The 23,380-nt window shown below is 38.2% G+C and overlaps 1 protein-coding gene across 1 annotated transcript in view; it reads left to right on the plus strand.

Moving 5' to 3' along the window:
* Positions 1–23,380, plus strand: part of MYO16 (myosin XVI) — a 543,552-nt gene that overhangs the window by 358,987 nt on the left and 161,185 nt on the right. Inside the window, exon 21 of the mRNA XM_036831092.1 lies at positions 7,456–7,528. Within this exon, the coding sequence (XP_036686987.1) occupies positions 7,456–7,528 (73 nt within the window). The remainder of the gene's footprint in view (positions 1–7,455; positions 7,529–23,380) is intronic.

Here is a 23,380-nt window from a genome sequence, read left to right on the forward strand (position 1 = left end):
GGCTTATCTCTCTGGCCTGGTTTTGCTTTCAGGACCTGTGAGTCTGTGATTCCTGGTCAGGGTATTTTGGAAGATGTCAGTCCCATCCACATACCTGGTGGCTCACTGCTTCATGCCAGGGGGTGAACTCTAAGTCAACCCCCTCCAACACAAGTTATGCTAAAATGCATCAGAGTCAATGGATCCTTGAGTCTTAGTAGAACTGGTAGTACCACTATTAATAGGTGAAATTTAAAGGCTGCAGATCAGATCACACCTGCAAATTCTCACAACCATGCCTGGATTAGTTCACCTCTTCCAGTGGCTCTAGCCTAACAAGACCAAGCTCCAGAGAAGGTCAAGAACTCCAGGGAGGGTCAAGACTTCTGCCTGTGTTGCAGGTCTCATCCACAAGTATTTGTGGCAATGCATGGCTGGCTTTCTCTGCAGAATAGCATGTGCCTGCTAGCACTTGCCCACCCGTTCACATAGGGCATTCACACATAGGGGGCACTCCCCTCCCCATAATTAGTACTCATCCCTTTTCTGCAAAGATCACAGAAACTGCAGATGAAGTGCTTTGATGGCATTCTGAAAACTACTCCCACCCAACCTACCTGGATTACCCACCCCTATGGGATCCTGCCTTTACTCTGCCTGCCAAACCAGACCCACCCAATTGGGTTTTATACCTTTTGAGTTTCCCTGCGTCTATCCAGAGCATCCCCTGCCTGACCTTGGCCATATACCTTGACTCACAATCTCCCCTGTGAACCTCGGGCTTGTCTAAAGCCAAAACATGACCTTCAAATACACCTTCAGAGTTCACTCTTCTTCCAAGCCTGTCCTCTATTTGATGCATGGGGGTCCTTTGGATCAGGTGGCATGGATCTCCCAAACACTCGGGGTCAACCTGATCTGAGTTCTGAACCCTGCTGTTGTATTTCGTCTTGCCATCATCTACCGACTGACACAGACCAAAAGGAAAGGAGACATATCTGCTTGATATGAGACTGAAATATACATTTCCTGGAGAAGACAAATAAGCTACAGAATTCCCACATCTTCGTATAGGTTTTTATTTTGACAGTTGACACTTTACAAAAGGTCATTCAAAAGCGATGATACAGGATCCTAGATTAGAGGCACATGGATGTAACACCGCTTGTTATTGTTTGGCATGTAGAATATGGTTGGTCCCTGACCTTGAAACAGCAAGGATAATGCACAAGTAACCTACAGCTGAGTTGATTTCACGGGGTTGCTTTGTTTTTCTTCTTTGAAAACCTTTCAGGCATGGTGTGCTTCTTTGGTTGATGTGTCCCCGAAGGAAATCCATCACCCCTCCTTACACCTACATACATCAGTAACACGGAACCTCCCTCTAGCTTCTCTCTGACTCACTTATCCAGAGAATTGGTTGAACACAAGAACTTACTTTTCTTTATTTTTGTTGGAGGGACTAAGGGCACTAGTCTGAAGGCATCCCCAAGAAATACAACTCTGCTTTCACAGAGTCAGCAGACATGGGAGGAGATTAGATACAAATCTCAGACACAAATGCAAACAATAGCGGCATAAACACTGCTGTGATCATATTCACCTGCTAGAAGAATGTATTTCCATCTCAACCTCAGGGTCGCTCAAACATCTTGCTTGTAATTTTCTTTCCTACTCATGTCTTTATATTAATAAATGAAGCTTGAGCCTCTGGTAGGAGCCAAGGCCAACCATAGGAAGGGTCGCTATTCTAACATCACGGCGGACGGGGCAGTACCAAAGTAAGCATGCATTTGAGTGCTTCTCATTTAACAAATATTCAACCCCAGATCTCTCTGTCCCTGTGCATAGTTGTGATTCTAGTGAGCGTACCATCTTCTTACTGTTTTATTGAGGGCTAACAAGGCTGAAGTGCACATGTTCTGTAGAGTTCAGTGGATTTTACATACGCAACCTGGCACGTCACCCCCTGACAGAGCGAGAAGTGGACTGTTCCTCCGCCCACTGGTTTACATCTGGCTTCCTTTGCTGAATGTTACTTATGTGAGATGCGTCTACAACGTTGAGTGCAGCAGTAACCCATCCTTATTCTACTTCCAAGTAGTGTTCCTTTGTAAAAACGTGCATGGACATACCACTAGTTAGTTACGTATTCAACTACTGATGGGCACTTTGGTTGTCTGCAGTTTTGGGCTCTGTAGATAAGAAGCCATGTACCTTCCCATGCATGACTTCTAGGGGACAGGCACTCATTACCCTGGATACCCGCCCGGAGTGGGATTTCTAGGTCATTCAGTAGATGTGCATTAAGCTTTAGTAGACGAGGTCAAACCGTGTTCCAAATTTCAGGTTTAAGCTGCGACCAGCGACATGTGAGGGTTTCAGTTGCTCCACATCCCATACATACAGTTTTGCATCTGGATTTTTTCACTGTGGTAACTATTTATCCATATTTCTATCTAATCTTCATAACTATAACTTTTAATAACCGCAGAATACTTAGGAGGAGCAATGATGTCATAAATTAGTTAAATGGTCTGCATTGTTCTCAAATGAGGGTTATTTCAGACTAGGAAGGTAAGGGTTCATATAAACTAAATATCATTTGTGGTTTGAAAGAAGTAAAGTATGTGGTAGGTTATTCTTGTTTCTAAAGATGCTTTTGTTAACAATACATATATGTGTGTGTATATATATATATATATCACTGTTTTAAAAGCAGCTGGTAGTGAATAAGGACATATGTTTATTAAAAGTACTAAGTACTAGTGCTGTTCAGCTGTGAGTTGTAGCTTTCACTGATAGGAAGGGTTTAAGTGATTTTTTTATTATTTGTGCTCTTACTACCCCTAGAAAGGGCTCCCTTCCTGGTTTCTCTGTAGGTCAGAACTAGCTTGGTTTATAAGGCCAGCAATTGGAAGTGGCTTTATATGATACTGTATCAATAAAACATTAGTTCTGGTTTTCACCCTCATGCCAGGATTTCTGTGCACATCCAGGCTAATTAGCTACAGTTTTTACTTCAAGGGGTCTCCAGTTTTTAACTTGCTAACTTGTATTTCCAGTGGTCGGGGGGTGGGGGGGGAATACAAAGAAGGACGGGTTTAAGAACAACGTTGGTGTGCATGGTGCCATAGGATAGATGGACGCAGAGGGCTGCTATGGTAACCACTAGCCCCACCTGCCACCCAGCTTCTAATGAAACTTGCCAGCAACTGCAGATTTCTTCCCTAATTCCTGAGGTGTTTTCAGAAAATGGTAAGTCTCAGGTACTTTCTTCCGTCAAAGAATAAAAGGCAGGAACTTCTGAAAATGCACAATCCTGGAGCCACGTCTCCATCCCAGGTTCCTCTGAGACTAGAGAAGACCCTTCCGGAGTCAGATAAGCTATGGATTGGGCAGAAGTAGCCACTACGATGAGAGCGCTTTGCCGATTACAAACAAAGCTTATTTTAACCAGATTCTTCAGTGTATTGGTAGTAGAGCTTGCAAACGCCATAGCATAGCCCAACTTCTCCAGGGACGTTGCGCCACTGACCTCTGTGCAAGGCCATCTGGTCCCCAGGGCAGTGTGTCTGGACAGCCAGCTTGCTCAAGTCTGGAATGCTTTTATATTTCGCTCTTACCCCATCTGGAGTCTGACCCGTCAATGATCAGCCAAAGAGGCTGATTCAGCTCTGGCTCCATCTGAGGGTTTTGTGCCAAACAGGATTCAGCTCTTCCCTAAACTGACTTTTAGTAACTTAGTTCATCTCCTTGCCTGGGGATGATCGGGGACAAAACCTGATGTGTACAAATCCCCGGACCTCTCTGCCCAAATAAAATTAGTTCATCCATATTCCAAAGTGGACAGTCTCTTTAATTCAGACTTTCCCCTTTCTCATACCCACAAACCTGGAAGGCAAATCAAAATGAGACAGATGCCTTGGCATTTAACATTTTATCTGATATAGAAGGTGGTGTATTTTACTAATGAGTTAATGTGGGTTAGAGTTTTGTTAACCATCAGGAAAGCCCTCAGGAGAATTCTAGGGCAGAATTTGAACTAAAACAGATCATCTTATTAATATGTTAATTTTGCCTAATGGATTGAATCCCGGTTCATCTGATGACCTCTGTCTGCTCCTCCGTGCTAGAAATTGGATGTTGAGTTAAATGCCTGTGTAATATGAGTCAAGATATCAATAAGAGAAATGACGGAATGGGCATTTTGCTGGCTACAGGTTCTTAGAACCCTCCTGCCAAGGCTGCTATTGCAATAACAGTCACATATTTCACTCAATCATAAAAGATGAAATAGATTTTTGAAAAAAATGAACACCTTATGTCTGTCAGTAGTTGCAAAAATAATCGTTAAAATGCATTAAACCTGCATTAAATTTTTTCCTGACAATGGTTTTTCCTTTCTTCCCATCTTTTCCTTTTTAATTTTTATTTTGTAACCACATACAGTTTGGAATCCAGTGTGTATGAAATGTGAAAAAAATCATTTAAAAGGAGTGTTCTTTCAACCAAATATATGCTACTCTAAATTACTAATTAATTTACTGTCCGCAACCTAAACCAGAATCTTCCTGCATTTTACTCACCCGCGTACAGCTGGGTAGCCTCAGCCTCCTCTGCTTGTGCACACGAAGCCACAATCCTTATGAGAAAGGGAAGGACGTATGTCACGAGGTCCTGCCACTCAAAGCTCTCCTCCTTACCCCTGACCTCTATCAATGTTGTGGGCTGTCACGACAGGACCCCTGCTGCCAAGGCAGCTGGGAACCAGGCAGGGGAACTGGGTCTGAGGGATGAGAGGGAGGTCCTGGTACAAGTTGGCGGGAGCATCCATACTTTGGACGAGCACGTGGCCTTCAGGAAGCCCCTCTGCTCCCTCCGGACTCCTGGGGTCCCTGCGGCATCTCCCGTCCCTGGAAAACCAGACACTTGTCTCCACCGTCTCAGCTGGGCTCCACTTGCCTCTTTCTGCCCTGAAGGTTATGGTTGTCCTTCCTCCACCAACTCAGAAAATGCCCAACATGTGTTTAGTCATGTATGTTTTCAATAAAGGCTAAAGATGGAGAGTGCTATAATACCCACTATAGAACATTTTAAAAATTAATAAATCACCGCTAGGTCTACCATTGGAGACATTTCCAGGTCCTCTTCTCGGGCTGACTGTACTTCTGTCTAGGTCTTCTGGATGTGTAATTGGGGTTATTTATACAGAATTTATATATTGATTTCTATTAACTTGACAGTTTCTCTAAATTAATCCATCCTAGGATGGATGCTGTTTAATTAATTGTGTCTTTAGTGTCGGGCATTTGTTATTTCTTTTTGTTGTTTTACTATAATTAAGATAACAATGAACATCATTATTCATGTCTTCAATTGCATTTCTGATAATTGTCTTAGTATAGGTTCCTGCTTATGGAAGTCCTGGTGCAAATGATAGGAATATTTCAAAGCTTTGTGCCACATAAGCATATTGTTTTTCAAGAAGGCTCTACCAATTTCAACTGCCAACAAAAGTGTATGGGGATATCTTTCTCATCATAATTTTTAAAATTTTATTTCTTTTGCAATTTTCATGAGATTGACATTTTAATATGCCTATTAGCCATTTATATTTCTACTCTTAGCCACCCTCTTTATTTCTATAGCAAGTTTAAACAACTATTTTTAAAAGCAACTTTCAGTGATTGGAGACATACTGTGTACCAGCTATTATCCTAGAACTTTCTTTACATCACTTCTAACTGTAGCAAATATCTAGGTGGATAAATGTGACTTGTTATCTTAGTTTTATAAATGATGAAACTGCAGCTCAGAAAATTTAAGTAACTTTCCCAAAGTTATCCAACTAGAAAGTGTTTGAATCAGGATTCCTACCAAGACGAAACAACTCCAGAACTTGACAGCCTTCATCACTAGGCTCCTACAAGTGAAACGATGCAGCTCATTACATGGAAAACACACACACACACACACACACACACACACACACAACAAAGCAACAAATCAACCTAAACCTCAGCACCATGGTTCCCACTGAGTGAACATCATTCTCGATGTCTTTTTGTGCACAATATAAAGATGGTGGGATGGGAAGAGGCGTGGGTGGATGGAAGACGATGTATGACTGGACACATAGTCTAGTAGATTGAGAAAAATCTATGAAAATGAAGGAGACAATGCATTTTTAAATGACACTTACCTCTAACAGAACTTAATTTTATTTATACGGTTTATCCTGCAAAAGAATTTAGTCTTTGCATAATCATATTTTTGAATATTTTCTTTTGACGTTTCCCAGAACTGAAAGAAGAAAAAAATGATCACATTTGTTTTCCTGTGCATGTTTACAGTTTCTGGTTCTAACATTTGGCTCTCTAATCCATGTAGAGTTTATTTGGCCACACAGGGTGAGATACAAAGCTAACTTTATTTTTTTCTTCTAAAATACTGAATCAGTTACCCAGAGACATCCAATGAATGATTCTTTCCTCCCCTCACTGACTTATAGTCTTTGCCATGTGACGTTTATATGAAGGGCTTTTAAAATGCTCTCTTTCCTACTTATGAAGCTCATATTTTGTACCATCTACAACAAATAATCTTAGGGAAAGGATATCACAGAATCATTAGTTTGCCTTTTTTTAAAGAAAAAAGTGGCCACGTAAGTGACAAATTATAGCCCCTAAAGTATTGTGATTACATCCTGATTGCGAAAACACAATATAGGTACAAAAAGGGAGTTGGTGGCCAAGGGGGTCTGCAGTTTGGATACATCAAATTTAGTGGAAATGTCAGGGTTCCCGGGTCACATGAGGTTTCATTCCTCCTTTCCTCACTTAACTGTGTGTGTTCCGACATCTGTGATTTGACCATCCAAGACTGTAGCAAATTCCAAGAGCAATAGTTTACATGGAAGAGAGAAGTCGTTACTTAGATAGATTTCTTTCCATTTTGCACCCTAGTTTCATGATCTTCATTGTTCTTTATTTATAAGGACTCCTTTAGGAAAATCGTAAGTTTTGGAGTGGCTCAAACTGATCTATCAAAAAACATGCACATGGCTTAATTGTGACTTGACTTGTATTGTACTTATGTGTAATGGAGAAGTTGCTTGATTTACTGCTGGTGAGACCCACGTAACAGGTCGGTCCAAATTCCTTCAGAGATAACAGGTCTATTTGAAGGTGACAGACACAGAGACTTTCAGAGAAGTAAATATTAAACTACCCATATATCATTACATTTTATACTTAGAAATCAATGCATTTTTGTTAATGAGTCTGTGTTTGAATCAAAGCATTAAAAGAACACTTCTTTTTCCTAATTTTCAGTTTTCCACCAGATTAAGATAATCATTTGTGTTTTTACTTCAAGTTGTCAGTGACACGCTACGTGGCTGGATTTCTCCAACCTAAAGTAGCAATGAGAAGCATTAAGGATGCCTGTTCACTGTGTCCTCTTCCATTTCAGCTCGCAGACATGGGATATTGGAATATTGGACATCTTTGGTTTTGAAGAATTTCAAAAGAATGAATTTGAACAAGTAAGTGGGTTTCTTTTGAAATTTTGTTAACTTGAATGGTTTTTTCAACTAATAAGGTATCTCTTTTTAATTCAATAAAGACTATTTGCACTATTTCTTGGGAATATGTAATTAAAATAAGGAAATAAGGACTCTGCAGTCCTGTTTTAAATTAATGTCCCTGGTTTGTTGACATAGTCATCATTTTTATGTGGTCTTGTAAACTGGCATAATCCTTTTTTATTTTTGTAGACAGAGGCACTTGTTTTAAAAGATGGCGTTAGATGAAACCAGAGTTGTGCTTATGGAAATGCCATTTCAGCAGGGTCAGAGAGTCGGAGGGTGTCTCTATTTGAAATCAGTTTGAAGGTCTTTAGAAACTCCAGCCAAAAATCAGGATGGAAATACTTTCTCATGATAAATGCTCTTATTTGTAGTTTCAACTTTACCTGACATGCGTACATATGACTATGGCCAACTCATAAAAATACATTAAAGAGGTGTTGATTATTTTTAATCTATTTACAGTTTAGGGCACTTGTAAAAGCACTAAATTCTTTAAGTATCTTAATAGTATAGTACGAATAGTTTAATCAAATTAAGTATATCTAAAAATTAAGTGTTAAGGGTAGAAATAAAAGTTGCTTTAGCAGAGAAGGAAAACTAAACCTGTAAGATGGTACAGGTGGAAAGAGAGAAAACCATGCTGCATTAAATTACATGAAGAATTTCAAGTATGCAGTGTTTAGGGTGGTTACTGGCACTGGGTAAGGAATTAAATAGAATGAGGTTGAAACCCAGTTCTGCGACTTGTACTAGCAGAGCTCTCCTGGCCAAGATGAAGAATCTATAATGAGCTTTGGTTCCTTATCTGTAAAATCAAGATGGTAATAGACCTACGGAGCTGTGAGAGTGAACAAGATGACTGTTATAGAGGTTCTGGTGTCATTTTCCAGCTCATTGTACACATGTAAGAAATGGTGGATAGCTACCTTCGCTGCTGTCAATGGGAACACCTGAAAACCTTTTCAGATTTGGCCTTTTATTCCCTAAAAAAGTGGTTCAGGGTCCTCTGAGTAGATCTTAATCATGCCGACTCACTTAATCTAGGGTGAATCATCATGAATCCTTTCTCTACAAAACTTTACAGAAAGTCTCGCCTAAAATAAGAACAATGAGACCAGAGATTTCTTCTCCCTTCATGATTCTGTGTCCATGGATTAATGGAAAAGGGAGGACTTTGTGGTTCTATTTATTTATTGCTTATTATTAAGAAAAATAGTGATGAACATAAGGAAGAGGGCAGTTAAAAGAGTCACCAGCAGGATGTCCAACAAGAAACATAGGTCTGCAGGCTGCTTCTGGTGACGGATTTCTCAGTGCAAGTGTTTGAATGTTGTCTGGCCGTCTTATTGATTCCTTACATTTTTGCCTTAGAAAACATGCAGGCTCGGGTCTGTAGTGAGACTCACGGTTTCCGCATCTCCCGGTTAAGTGACACGCAGAAATCACAAGTGGGAGGGTGTCTGCGAGGGCTGGGCTCCCAGCCTCCTCCTCCAAACCCAGACTCAGTATCTATCAAGTCTGTGGAAATGTGCAAAACATTTACGTTATCTCCTTATTAAAACTTACTTATTTACTATAATTACGTATACCCCTTATCATTCTTTCTTGCTGTTAAATATTTTAATTATATATTTTAGAATATATTCATGGCCTGAGATTTTTATTAACAAAGAATGGCATTTTAGATTTTAGATTTTTCAAATCTAAAGAACAAGTCTCTGTTAAATACTAAGAGCTAGTTTTAGGTACTTATGGGTAAAAGCTCAAGGCCAATTTTTAGACCTTAATTACAAAAACAATAAATATTTTTAAAGATGTACCTTTAGTTTGCTTGGCAGGTTTGTCACGCACGTTTAACAGGTTTGCTTAATTATTGGGCACAATATACCCAGGAACCATTTAGAAGGATAAAATTATTTTCTTTGTGGTTAGTCCAAATCTCATCTTACAGGGTATTTAGCAAATTCCTAAATTTGCCTGTGAGCTTTTTAAAGGCCATTGGTTTGAATGATACATTCTAGATTCTTGAGTTGCTAATAGAATGGTGAACTTCCTTATTTCTTATTCCACTGAAAACTTGCAACAGAATGATTAGCAGATCAATATTATATTGAGAATCAAACCCAGAAGAATATTAGTGCCTTTATAAGTATCTGCTCTCTTCTGTTTCGAGCTTATTGACCTATCGGCTATTCACCAGAACGTCCATGCCCACAGGGCTGCAGTTGGGTGTGGTACCGCATTGTGTATATAATATGAGCTTAACAAATGCATTCCAACTGAAATTTAAAGAGTAAACTCATAAGGAAGAAACCTCTAGTGGATTTGCTAGGGGCTTTTCTTGCTCAGGAATAAATGTATACTGCTTGACAATCATTCATCCATAAGAAATTTGACGAACAGGGACAATCTGAGGAGATACTAAGAAACACTCCAAAGCATCAGCGTGTCCAACCTCAGTTTGCCCAAGTAGCTCTAAATCATTAGATGGAAGCTTGTGATACTTTAAATGAGAATTTGTTTCAGCTCATAGGAAATGCTAGTCCTGTTTTCTCTGACTTTTAATAAGTCATTTCTATTCAGAACTAATTTATATATTATAAAAAGATACTTTTTAGAGTAAAAAATATAATATATAACTCAACAGCAGTTTGATGCTTCAATGGAGGGGGCGCTAAATTATCTGAGTTCCAAAGTACAATTCGGGAGGCTCTGAATCTATCGCCCTGATTAGTTATGTAATTACATCATTACCAGGTCCTCTCTGCCATGTGATACTTACATCTCATGAATTCTCATTTCCTTTATTATGTATCTAGCGCTATAAACATATCTCCTAAGCCCCTAAAAGAAAAGCCTCTCTGATCAACTCTTCAACTTGACACAGCCAGGGAATTCCATTTATGATGCTTGATAATCAGAAAGAAAATAACCAAGACAAAAGTTCCCTTACACATCGCAGTGCCAATGATGTTAGAAAAGTGAAAGCGATTCAAGGCACAATGTGGGAAGGAGAGGCAAAAATACTTTTAGTTCCAGAGACTATTAATATTTAGAAAGCTGAAAAGAAAGAATGAAACATTACTACACACAATGTGAGAATTTGATAAAGTAGCCAGTTGTAAATCAGCATGCAGAAGACTTTTATATGTTCTTAAAATAGTTTATCAGAAGACATAGAGGAAAAGAAGAAAACATTTACATAGTCGAAAATTAGTAAATAGCCTAAATGAGGGCTAAAATACTCCTGAAGGTTGCATAATTACAGTTAAAAGTGGAAAGATATTCTGTATTCCTAGAAAGGCTTGATAGCACAAAGATCCTGATTCTCCCTAAGTTAATTTATAAATATAACCTGATGTGGTCTCACTACAAATAAATGAAGAATGAGTGACAGAATTAGAGCAAGTCAGTTCTACAGCTCCTAAGAAGTAATGAATCTATGCAATGAATATCAATCACAGCTAACATTACAAGAAGGGTGACAATATACCAGATGCATATCAAGTGTTCTTGTCAAGAAAGAAAGAAAAGAAGGAAGGAAGAAAGGGAGGGAGGGAGGGAAGGAGGGAGGGAGGGAGGAAAGAAGGAGGAAGGAAAGGAGAAAACCTGAATATAATGAAAGGTATTGATGTAACTACTAATTAACAGAAACTGAGGACAGAGAAACATGATAAACTAAACCACAAGAATTCACTCTGAAAACTCCAGACTGTGAGAGACGGTACAGGACAAATGACCTGATTTCTTCAACATATAAAATGCAAGGATAAAAATGTAAAAGAACAAGGTGCCTGGTAGATTGAAAGAGATCTAAGAGACATAGAAACCAGTTAAATGTATGGACATTATGTGGATCCTGATTTGCTTAAGTGTAAAAAATGATGAGTTAATTAGTGTAATGTGAAATCTGGATATTTGACAAAATTAAAAAATTATCCTTGATAGAAATTATGTGATATAAAGGTACTATGGATATATTTTTTAAAGTCTTTGTAGCTTAGAGAATTATACTAAAATATTTGCCAATTAAATGACACAATATCTGAGAATTGCTTCAAATGAATTTAATTTTGAGGGTAATATGGAAATGGATAAAGCAGAATTGGCCATGAGGTGGTAATTGTTGATAATTGTTGAAGTTGGTTGATGGCAGATGAGGTTTATTACATTATTCTCTTCACTGTTGAATATGTTTAAATTTGTCCGTAGTATACATGTACACCTCAGAGATTTGCAGGTTCGGTTCCAGACCACAGCAATAAAGGGAATATGGCAATAAAGCTAGTCACGTGCATTTTTTGGTCTCCTAGTGCATATGAAAATTATGTTTACGCTATACTGTAGTCTATTAAGTGTGCAATAGCATTATGTCTAAAAAAATGCACATACCCTAATTATAAAGACTTTATTGCTAAAAAACGCTAACCGTCCTCTGAGCCTTCAGCAAGTCTTAGTAGAAACATCAGAGATCACTGATCACACATCACCATGACAGCTATAATAATAATAATAAAAGTTGGAAATACTGCAAGGATTACCAGAACGTGATACAGAGACAGGAGATGAGAAATGCTGTTGGGAAAATGGCGCTGGTCGGCTTGCTCGACCCAGGGTTACTCCAAACCTTCAATTTGTAAAACACACAGTAGCTGCAAAGCACAGTAAAGCAAAGCACAAAAAAATAATGTATTCCTGTGCTATTTAAAATAAATGAGAAAACTTTGAGATTATATAAATATTATTTTAATAAATGCTAGAATATGTTCTCTCCCAACAGTTGTAAACGCCAAGCTCTGCAGGCTACAGATCTTCACAAAAGGCATAAAGAACAAAGTAGTGGAAACTAATGATTTAATATTCAATAATTTCCCCCAGTTTCCCACTAGACACATAACATGCAGCTACATATAATGAAACTTCTGAAGCTATGGAATCTAGTAAAATTGCATATCAACAATTTGCTATAAGACTGCCGAGAATTTGGAAAGAGAACACATTTGTTCAAAGTAAAAGCTTTGAAACATTTCCTTGCTTACAAATTCTTTTCTAAAGAGTGAGATTTCCTGGAAAGTCCTGGTGAACAGGACAGGCTTGGGCTAAGTGTTCAATGGTTTGGGAAAAGCCAGATGCCTTGACTTCTAAAGTTCTACGAAATAAGATTATATAGTGTGTCAACCTCAATCTCAAAAAACCCCCATAAAATCCTTAGCTGTGAAATCACTATCCTAGATATGATACAAAGATAAATCAAAGAATATATTAACGACCATCGGTTGAACTCATACCATGTACTGTTGATGTAGATAATTCCATTTTACAGATAGGAAAACTGAGAGTGCTATGGTCTCTGCTCTCTGTAAGAAAGTATTTTATCGGTACCTAGAAGGATGCATTTTTTCTGGCTCATTTGCATCAGGGTACTCTGTGGTTCATTCATTCAATAAGTAGTTTTTGTATATATACCAAGTTCCAGACCCTGTACTAGGCACTAAGAAATGTACGGACATTATGGTGAGGTAGGTAGGGTACAAATATGAGAAGGACCAATTCTAATTGGATATCTTGGGAGAAGGAGTAGGAAAACCTTAGTGAGGGAGAGGCTGCTATTTTCATCCCTAGTATGGCAAGTCCCATGTATTTTTTTTTTAATTGAAGTATAGTTAATTTATACAATGTTGTGTTGATTTCAGGTGTACAGCAAAGTGATTCAGATATATATATATATATATATATATATATATATATATATATACACACACACACACATATATATATATAATATATTCTTTTTCAGATTATTTTCCATTTTAGGTTATTATAATACAAGATACTGAGTAGAGTTCCCTGTGCTCTACAGTAGGTCCTTGTTATTTACCTATTTTATACATAGTAATGTGTATCTGTTAATCCCCAACTCCTAATTTATCCTCCCTCCACCCTGCTATCCATTTTGGTAACCGTAAGTTTGTTTTCTATGTCTGTGAGTCTATTTCTGTTTTGTAAATAAGTTCATTTGTATTATTTTGTTAGATTCCACATATAAGTGACATCATATAATATTTGTCTTTCTCTGTCCTTCACTTAGTAATATTTGTCTTTCACTTAGTATGATAATCTCTAGGTCCATCCATGTTGCTGCAAATGGCATTATTTCATTCTTTTTTATGGCTGAGTAGGATTCCATTATATATATATATCACATCTTCTTTATCCATTCATCTGTCAGTGGACATTTAGGTTGTTTCCATGTCTTGGCTATTGTAAATAGTGCTGCAGTGAACATTAAGTGCATGTATCTTTTCAAATTAGAGTTTTTGTCTTTTCCAGATATATGCCCTGGAGTGGCATATGGCAACTCTATTTTTAGTTCTTTAAGGACCCTCCATACTGTTCTCCATAGTGACTGCACCAATTTACATTCCCACCAATGGTGGAGGAGGGCTCACTTTTCTCCACACCCTCTCCAGCATTGATTATTTGTAGACTTTTTAATGATGGCCGTTCTGACTGGTGCGAGGTGATACCTCATGTTAGTATTTAATCATAGCTCATGTTCTGATAGTGATAGCTATTAGGTATCAGTATGATCTATTTACTGCTCAGTGAATTGATCTATGAATATAAAAATATTTTATTGTTAAATATGCAGATTCTCAAATCATGCATACATTAAATATCTAACTCTGTCTTAACACACTTTTCTGCTCTCTGATATTGAATTTTCTGAAATCTTTTCAGGAACTCACCAAGCTATTGATAACACAGTTTAAGAAAAATTTGAATAAGGAATTTTTTTTTTTTTTTAACATAGCAGAACCCCAGTATAGTGCTACTCAGGTTTCTATAGAAAAATGCACAGAGTAATTAAGTAATGAGATGCTATTTTAATGTACTTCGTATAGTAATATTGGATTCTGTGTTTAAAAATAGTGTGGTTAGAGGTCCTCAGGCTAACAATTTCTGAAAACTTGTTTTGAGGAAATAAAAAATGAAGTAGAAGAAAGCAATTTTGACCATGTAAACTGTACATTTAATGACATTTTTTTCTTGAAACCTTTTAACTTAAACACTATCACCATTTTAGAGCTAAAGAAACCAAGGCTCAGATAATTTAAGTAACTCAGGGAAGGACATGTAGAGCCAAGATCTGTTTCCAGAACCAATGATCTGCACTATTTCCAGTTTCAAAGGTTCTTTGAAAGTTAGACTTAAAGATTTATTATTATTGTAAATTTTCTAAACTTTAATTGCTTCCCATTCATAAATATATTTTTTGTATTTCTCTTAAGACACAGTATTATTTATTCTATTAAATATAGAAGCAATAAACTTTTAATAAATTTTATGTGATATTGTTTTTTTTCCATAGTGGAGTTTTTCACCAAATGCATTTATTTAATCCGAATAAATAAGTTAGAGAATGCAGGTATATCTTCTTCCTTGTAAAGTGAAGGCAGACCTCCTTTTATTACACTTTGCTTTATTGGGCTTCACAGACACTGCATTTTTTACAAATTACAGTTTGGGGGCAACCTTTCATTGAGCAAGTCTACTGTCATGTTTTAGTAATCTCATAATATTTCAAATGTTTTCATTACTTTATATTTGTTATGATGATCTGTGATCAGTGATCTTTGATGTTACTAATACAACTCGCTGAGGACTCAGGTGACGGTTAGCACTCTTTTTTTCGCAATAACGTATTTTTTAATTAAGGTATATACATTGTTTCACACATAATGCTCTTGCACACTTAATAGACTATAGTATAGTGTAAACATAACGTTTATATGCACTGGAAAACCAGAAAATGCATTTGACTCGCTTTATTACCATATTCGTGTTATTGCCATGGTCTGGAACCAAACCCGAACTGTCTCTGAGGCCTGCCTGCACCAGGGTGGTTAAAAGGAAGTGTTACAGAATGTAATAGGGAGAAGATATGGATTTGAAAATGTATCTCAGGTCACTTTAGAGAAGAGTGAATTGAGCTCTCTTTATGACAACTAGCCAGGAAGAAGCTCAGCTTTACAGCAGTGGCTGTGCAGATGCAAAGCCCCCGATGTGCTGACTACGAATATGGTTCCGTTTAGTTTTCTGCTAAGAATCACCAGTGGCTACAATTTCTAGAGCCCCTGCTACGAGTCAGATGCTTTTCTTGTGTGATCACTAGCTCCTGCAGCAACCTTCTCAAAAAGCTAAGGGACGTCCCAGAAGCCTTTGCGGGGCCACGTGGGAATTCAGATGCAAATCCATGTGGTTCCAAAGCAGTGCTCTTTGTGCCATTTTCTTTCTTCCTTTGACACCTCAGGACCACGGCTCTGCAGTCTGTGATTTTTTTCAGTATCTCTAGGCTTTGCATTTAATCCTGGATAATGACACCTCTTTGAAAAAGACAATTATTTCAGTAGCATTTGTATTTTTCAATCTGATGTTAGCAGATTGTCACGTAGAATATGGCAAGAAAATTAGCCAATAGGTTTATTGTTGGCTGACCCCTTCAGTCAGTCCCTCAAATCCCTGAACAGTGGTGGTTTTTATGTTAAAGGAGATTATAGGCATGAGTTACACGCATTAAAATATTGGATTTATTTTATGCATCTATGTTGCACTGAGTAACAGAATCCCTAAAAGAAATGCTGGAGAGAGAGAAAGTGTTTTTTTTAAATCTGTGTAAAACCAGTGTCTTTATTCCTGTGAAGTAACTGCCACCTCTATTAGCTTAAAACCTATTGCACAGAGTTTGATTTGAAAAATCTCAAAGAGAAACCAGGGGAGGAAAGGGTGTTTGGTTCCTTTAAGAAACAGTAATCTACCAAAAAGGGGTGGAAAGTAGTTTGGTTTTGGAAAACCAAAAAACAAACAAGAGCAGAAGCAGGTCCCCTCAGTGCCCCGGGCCCGGGATCTGGGAATGAGGCTCCCGACACAGGACTGCAGCAAGGGACGCAGCCCTGCCACGCCGCTGTCCCCAAGCATCAGGCTCCTGTATTTATGGAATAATATCAGAGTGCTGGCAGAGGTGGCCTTTCTCACTGTCAAGTCAAGATAGATGGTGCTGGGAGAAAGGGAACATGTCCTTTCCCAAACAGGGATGGAGAGAAGAAAGGCTCTACAATAATAGGAATTTCAAGGAAGGCAAAATACACTATAGAAGTTTAAAGCTGAAACAGATTGGAGACATACTCTTCCCTCATCACCCCCACCCCTGCCATTTTATAGATAAGGTGCTGAAATCAGGAATGACTGATTGGTCGGGGAAACCATATACAGTAGTCTCGAAACCCAAAGAGGCGTTCTTCCAAGGAGTAAGTTGGAGATGCAGAGTACACTTGACACAATGAAGGCCCCAGAAAGGGCCCCTAAAGAGAGGACTATTGGCTTGGCTTAGTGTTTAACAGGCTTCTGTTGTGTTGTTTTTTAGACGATAGTAATTGACGTCTCATGCAGTTAATGTTCTGCTGAACATATTTGAGAAATACCGAATATCTGAAACCTGACCTCATTCCTGCCCCATCAGATAAAAATGGGTTAGCAGACATTTGGTCTTGTCCAAAACCTCCATAGGACATTTAGTTCACATGAAAAGGTCCTTGAAATTTGGTCCTATCCAAAATGTCCTTGAACATATTTAGTCTATGCCAAAAGTTTTTGGACAGGACCAAATATCAAGGACCTTTTGGCATGGACCAAAGGTCTCACCGGCCAGATATCTGAAGGACATTTTGGACAGGAACAAATGCCCTTTAATGTGTAACTGCATGATATATGCATCATGTGTATATATGCGTGTGTGTGTGTGTGTGTGTGTGTGTATAAACTGATGAGGAAATCAGGTAATGGACTGTGTACGCCATCGTCTATCTCAGTGTGTTCAATCATGTCTCCATATTAGAATCGCCTGGAAAGCTTTCAAAATATATCAGTGCCTGGGCCCTACTCTGATTTAATTGGTTTGGGGTCAGGTCCAGACATCAGCCTTTTTTAAAAGCTCCCGGTTAATTCTAATGTTCAGTAAGATTTCGAATCCCTGTCTAACACCTGGAGCTCTGTCTTCAACTGGAGTGAGCTTCAATTAATCTCCACTTTAATTCTGTGATGCATACATCATGCTTTATTATATTTTTGCTTCAGATAAATTTCACTGAGTAATAAAAATAAAGGGAGAACAGTTGGTGAAAATTTACTCAAGAAATTAATTTTGTCATTAATACAAATGATAGGCCATCTGGATAAGCAATGATAGTCTGTTACTAAAGAGTGTTTTCAAGGGGTGCATGATTTTTATTATTAAACCACTCAGCAATGGCACCTAATGTACAAAGCATGTATTTTAATCAGAGAAGGCACATGCTAATTAAACAGCTCTTAATAACTGTTCATTATCGTTATGAATACCTACCTTTTACCCACATTCAAGTCTCCTCTGAGGAATACGTGGGAATTTAATGAAACCCAAACATAATTCCGATGGATAGAGTTAAAAAGTAAAAATAATGATTGTTTTGCATTGAAGTCAGTGATATACTCAATTATTGATGGAGATTTATGCTTCTAGATACATAAACTAATTTGCCTTACAAATCTTTCATTCTATCTTTCTCTGATGGTGTTTAAACACACCCACATATGCACACACAACACAGCTCAGTGAAAATAAACCGAGAATGTGCAGGTTTTTGTCCTGATTTTGGCCACCATTTGGTTGGCGGGATATATTTTTCCACTTGCCAGCAAGGTGCCTGCCACAGGGTGATATGTCCACATTCGTCCCCTTAGCTACCTTTCCTGGCAGTTCTGAAGTTCGTGCTATTAGCACTTCTTTCATATTTTAACTTTTGTTCAAACAGTGAGTGCTTTGAACAGTTTAGAGCAGGGAAAGGCAAACTGTTTTAGTAAAAAAGTTTAATGCATGCCTCACTTCAAAATGAGTTTGAAAAACAGTCTACTTCAAACTCCGTGTGCTTCCCGTGATTTCCTTTAATACCCAGCTTCACTCGCCTCTCTTAGAAATGCAGGTCCACCTTCAGTTTCAGGAAGCACCCCTGTCAAAAAAGCTACAAGCCAAGAATCACTCCACAGGTTGCTCAGTTGTACACATCTAGCTGGATTTTTCCTTGGGATTTTTAATAAATGACTTCTTTTTTCTCCCCAGAATACAAAGAACACAATGTACAATTAAAGGTTCAGATATATTGTAAGGATCACCCCATGTCACCAAGTCCCACCGGACACTGCAGCTTAAAAATAAAGCTTTACTTAAAAAGTAAAGCTCAGGAGGGAAGCTCTATGTTTTATGAATCATTTTGACCGGGAAAGCATTCAACTGAGTTGCTCTGTTCAGAAGCACAGGCCAAATCATTTTTTTGTTACCCAAAGTTTGGTACTCTGCTTTAGACTTTCCTTCCTGGGGAAAAAAAAAAGTAGGAAAAAAATAAAAAAGACAGACTAGAAGCCCTTTTCCAGCTCTTTCTAATGACTGCAGCTTTATCCACATTCACACTTGACATCACCATTCTTACTAAAACAGTGGATCAATTCAGTGAAGCCAATATTCAGTTCAGTAAAATATTAGGAAACAAAACCAATTAAAATGTCTAGTTTTTATTATAAAAATACTTGAGTCAGTTGAAACAGTACAGCCAGGTTTATATACAGAGATGGTCAGATATAAAGTCAGGAGCAAGACGATTTAGTCAGTTGTCATCAAAAATAATTTTTGTAACTGCAGAGCTGAGGTCTATTCTGAATGCAAAATGATAAGAGAATTATATTTTACAATTTATGTGTCATATATGATATAATTTATATATTTTATAATAATTATTATATTTAATGTGTTTGAGACCTCCACATCTACCTAGGTATTTTCAATTAGAGCATCTCAAAATGAGGGGAAAGGTAAGTGTCATATAATTTGGATATTTCTTCTACAGTAGAGAATCAGCCGTTGGTGGTCTTATTTCAGAATCCTTTATCAGACGTTTTTATTTTTTCCTGCAGTAACAGACATCATGTTATTTTCATGGCTTCTCCGTTTATTTCTTGAGTAACCTATTTCCCAAAATATATAACATTTAGTCACACTTTCCATAACTACTTTTAAATCAAACTGCTGAGATGTAAGATCTATTTGTGTTGTTTTAAATGATTCAATGCATATTTTAATGTCAAAAAATTTGAAAAATTACAATTGTGTGTATCATCTAATCAAAGAGAATCTTTTCCAGTGGTTTCATTTCATAATGGAGTCATTTATTTTCTGTACATTTACTGTAAATATTTCACTCCAAATTGAAGAAATTTCTTTGCAGCATTTCTTAATCTTTGGTAAAGAAGTTATCTCAGGACTAAAGGAGTTTATCACATTATTAGATGGGAGGAACACCTCAAAATATTATTTTTTAAGCAAATTGAATATTTTTAAAATTTTTTCATTTTTACCCTAACAACAATTTTCAGAAATTTCTGTTTTTCATTTATGATTAAAATGACAGCAACAAGAAAATGTATTCTTTCACAGTGGCCTACTACTAGGGACAGATGCCACACAGTTTTATAGAAAATGACTTGTCTTTCCAGAATCATTCCTAGAGATTTATACACCATAAGTAAGATTAACATAGATCTTGATCTACTGATATCATTTAGTTTTTTTTCTTTAACAACTTTATTGGGGTATAATTGCTTTACAATGTTGTGTTAGTTTCTGCTGTATAACAAAGTGAATCAGCTATATGTATACATATATCCCCATATCCCCTCCCTCTTGCGTCTCCCTCCCACCCCCCCATCCCACCCCTCTAGGTGGTCACAAAGCACCGAGCTGATCTCCCTGTGCTATGCGGCTGCTTCCCACTAGCTATCTATTTTACATTTGGTAGTGTATATAAGTCCATGCCACTCTCTCACTTCGTCCCAGCTTACCCTGTCCCCTCCCTGTGTCCTCAAGTCCATTCTCTACATCTGCATCTTTATTCCTGTCCTGCCCTTAGGTTCTTCAGAACGATTTTTTTTTTTTTAGATTCCATGTATATGTGTTAGCATACGGTATTTGTTTTTCTCTTTCTGGGTTACTTCACTCTGTATGACAGATTCTAGGTCCATCCACCCCACTACAAATAACTCAATTTCATTTCTTTTTATGGCTGAGTAATATTCCATTGTATATATGTGCCACATCTTCTTTATCCATTCATCTGTTGATGGACACTTAGGTTGCTTCCATGTCCTGGCTATTGTAAATAGTGCTGCAATGAACATTGTGGTACATGACTCTTTTTGAATTATGGTTTTCTCAGGGTATATGCCCAGTAGTGGGATTGCTGGGTTGTATGGTAGTTCTATTTTTAGTTTTTTAGGGAACCTCCATACTGTTCTCCATAGTGGCTGTACCAATTTACATTTCCACCAACAGTGCAAGAGGGTTCCCTTTTCTCCACACCCTCTCCAGCATTTATTGTTTGTATGTTTTTTGATGATGGCCATTCTGACCAGTGTGAGGTGATACCTCATTGTAGTTTTGATTTGCATTTTTCTAATGATTAGTGATGTTGAGCATCCTTTCATATGATATCAGTTAGTTTTGATGGGACAATTCAAAGGGATGAATGTGCTAGATTATATCAGGTACAAGGAAGGAAATATGTTTCAGATGATATTTAATTGCTGAATTCCAGCCCTGCCTTTGCCAGCTCTCACGTGCAGAATTTATGGGTCTGTGTCCGTATTCAAACTCTTTTTGCCTTAACAATCAAGCATTTAAAGTTAATGAAGTGACTATATTTTCAATATTTTTATATTCAGGGAATTGATCCACAAAAGTGTGAGTTTATTTAGGAAACATTTAGTTTTAAATTTAAAGAACTTTCAGCTTTGCATATATCTCATGAAATCTAGTTGTCAGGGAGCAGAGGGGAAAAGCTCTGGTTAACCACTGGCCAAATCAGATAGAAGGAAGAAAATTCAAAAAATTTCAGAGATCGTGGATGGAGTGGTAGAGAAAGAGACGACGCAAAAAAAGGGGGATTTTGCAAGTTTGAACAAATTCACTCAAGGTCTTCAGGTTTTAACATAACTTCCAAGACAGCAGCAATGTGGCATAGTTATTTTATTTTTAACTTTTTTTTGGGTTTAAAAAAGGAGGGTTTAATTAATTATACATAAGAATGAAACCAGACAGGGCAGGGGACAAGGGGTCACTGGAAAGCACAAGTCCCCTGGGGCCCTCCCCTTCCCCTACCTGCTAAATAGCTAAACAGCTGGAACCAGGTCCCAGTGACCACCGGTCCCTCCAGGCCCCTGGACACCCAGCTCCCTGGGCCCTCAGACTGCAGTCTACCTGCTGCAGACAGGTACTGGCCAGGGCTGGGACAATTAAGGGGACATTCGGACAGACACATTTTTTTTGGTTGTTTTATGTCAAGCTATTTAATTGGGAATGAGGGAGATACAGATAACAATTTTCCCTCTTTCTTGTTAATTTTCTTAAACAGAAGATCTTATTTTGTAATAGAATGCAGTAGGGAAGCTTACTCAGTCTACAGACATTCACCGGTCACCAAATTTACAGAAACCATTTTTTACTATGAAACAGAGAAACAAGAAAAAATATTGGAAACAAGGGCAGTCGCCCTGGGCCATCATTTTTTTTTTTTTTTTTTAAAGAAAGCTGCGTTTTTTTTTTATAGCTACTTTATTTATTTATTTATTTTATTTTTGGCTGTGTTGGGTCTTCGGTTCGTGCGAGGGCTTTCTCTAGTTGCGACAAGCGGGGGCCACTCTTCATCGCGGTGCGCGGGCCTTTCACTATCGCGGCCCCTCCCGTTGCGGGGCACAGGCTCAAGACGCACAGGCTCAAGACGCGCAGGCTCAGTAGTTGTGGCTCACGGGCCTAGTTGCTCCGTGGCATGTGGGATCTTCCCAGACCAGGGCTCGAACCCGTGTCCCCTGCACTAGCAGGCAGACTCTCAACCACTGCGCCACCAGGAAAGCCCTGGGCCATCATTTTTGACCTGGAGCTAAGAATTATTTTGGTTTTTCTTTGTGTGTCAATATATGGTATTTAGATCTCATTCAAATACATTATTTAAATATTATATTCGGTATATTTCTACTGTACTCTCCACTTATTATATTAATAGTGAAATATCGATGTATGTTCATCATCCAAATAACATGACTAGATTAGGTCATAAGAGCCTCTACATTTTCAGGTCTCCAACTTCTGCTTCCATCAGGGTAGTCCCGTGTCTGCAATCCTGTTATTCTCCAATCACCTTGTTTCTGAAGATGTTTGAGCTGCCTCTACTTACTCAAAAAATTCTGGTCCCGGCAAGGACTAAAGAATAGAACTTCTCAGCAAACCATTCCAGCCTCAGGACGAACTCCCTCTGTGTGCTGACCCATGCCCTGCACTCCAATATGTTGCTTCTTTTCTTCTCTGAAAAAATTTCCCTCTAAGATTTCTTCGTGTCCCTAGAATCTCATAAATTCCCATCCTCCCAAATAGCAAGGTCTGTGAGAAAATGGAAAACTATGCGTGTGTTATTCTTAATTTATTAATTGCCACACCCTTAGGGGTAGGCCTAGACCACCTGTATGGAGAATTAGGGCATTTCTGGTGTTGGTTATGGGGGGCGACTTGGCTTGCTGGTTGGAAGCTGGAATGTAAGGGCTGCTCTTATGTGTCCAGGAGAGGAGCCATGAGCTCCCCATAGAGGGACAAGAATGTCTGAGAGGAGTCCTACTTAGCAGGTGTTGTGGTGATACCAGACCTGGGGAAGAATTTGGGCGCGTGGACAAGGG

This window comes from Balaenoptera musculus, chromosome 18 (genome assembly GCF_009873245.2).
Source record: "Balaenoptera musculus isolate JJ_BM4_2016_0621 chromosome 18, mBalMus1.pri.v3, whole genome shotgun sequence".
Taxonomy (NCBI): Eukaryota; Metazoa; Chordata; class Mammalia; order Artiodactyla; family Balaenopteridae; genus Balaenoptera; species Balaenoptera musculus.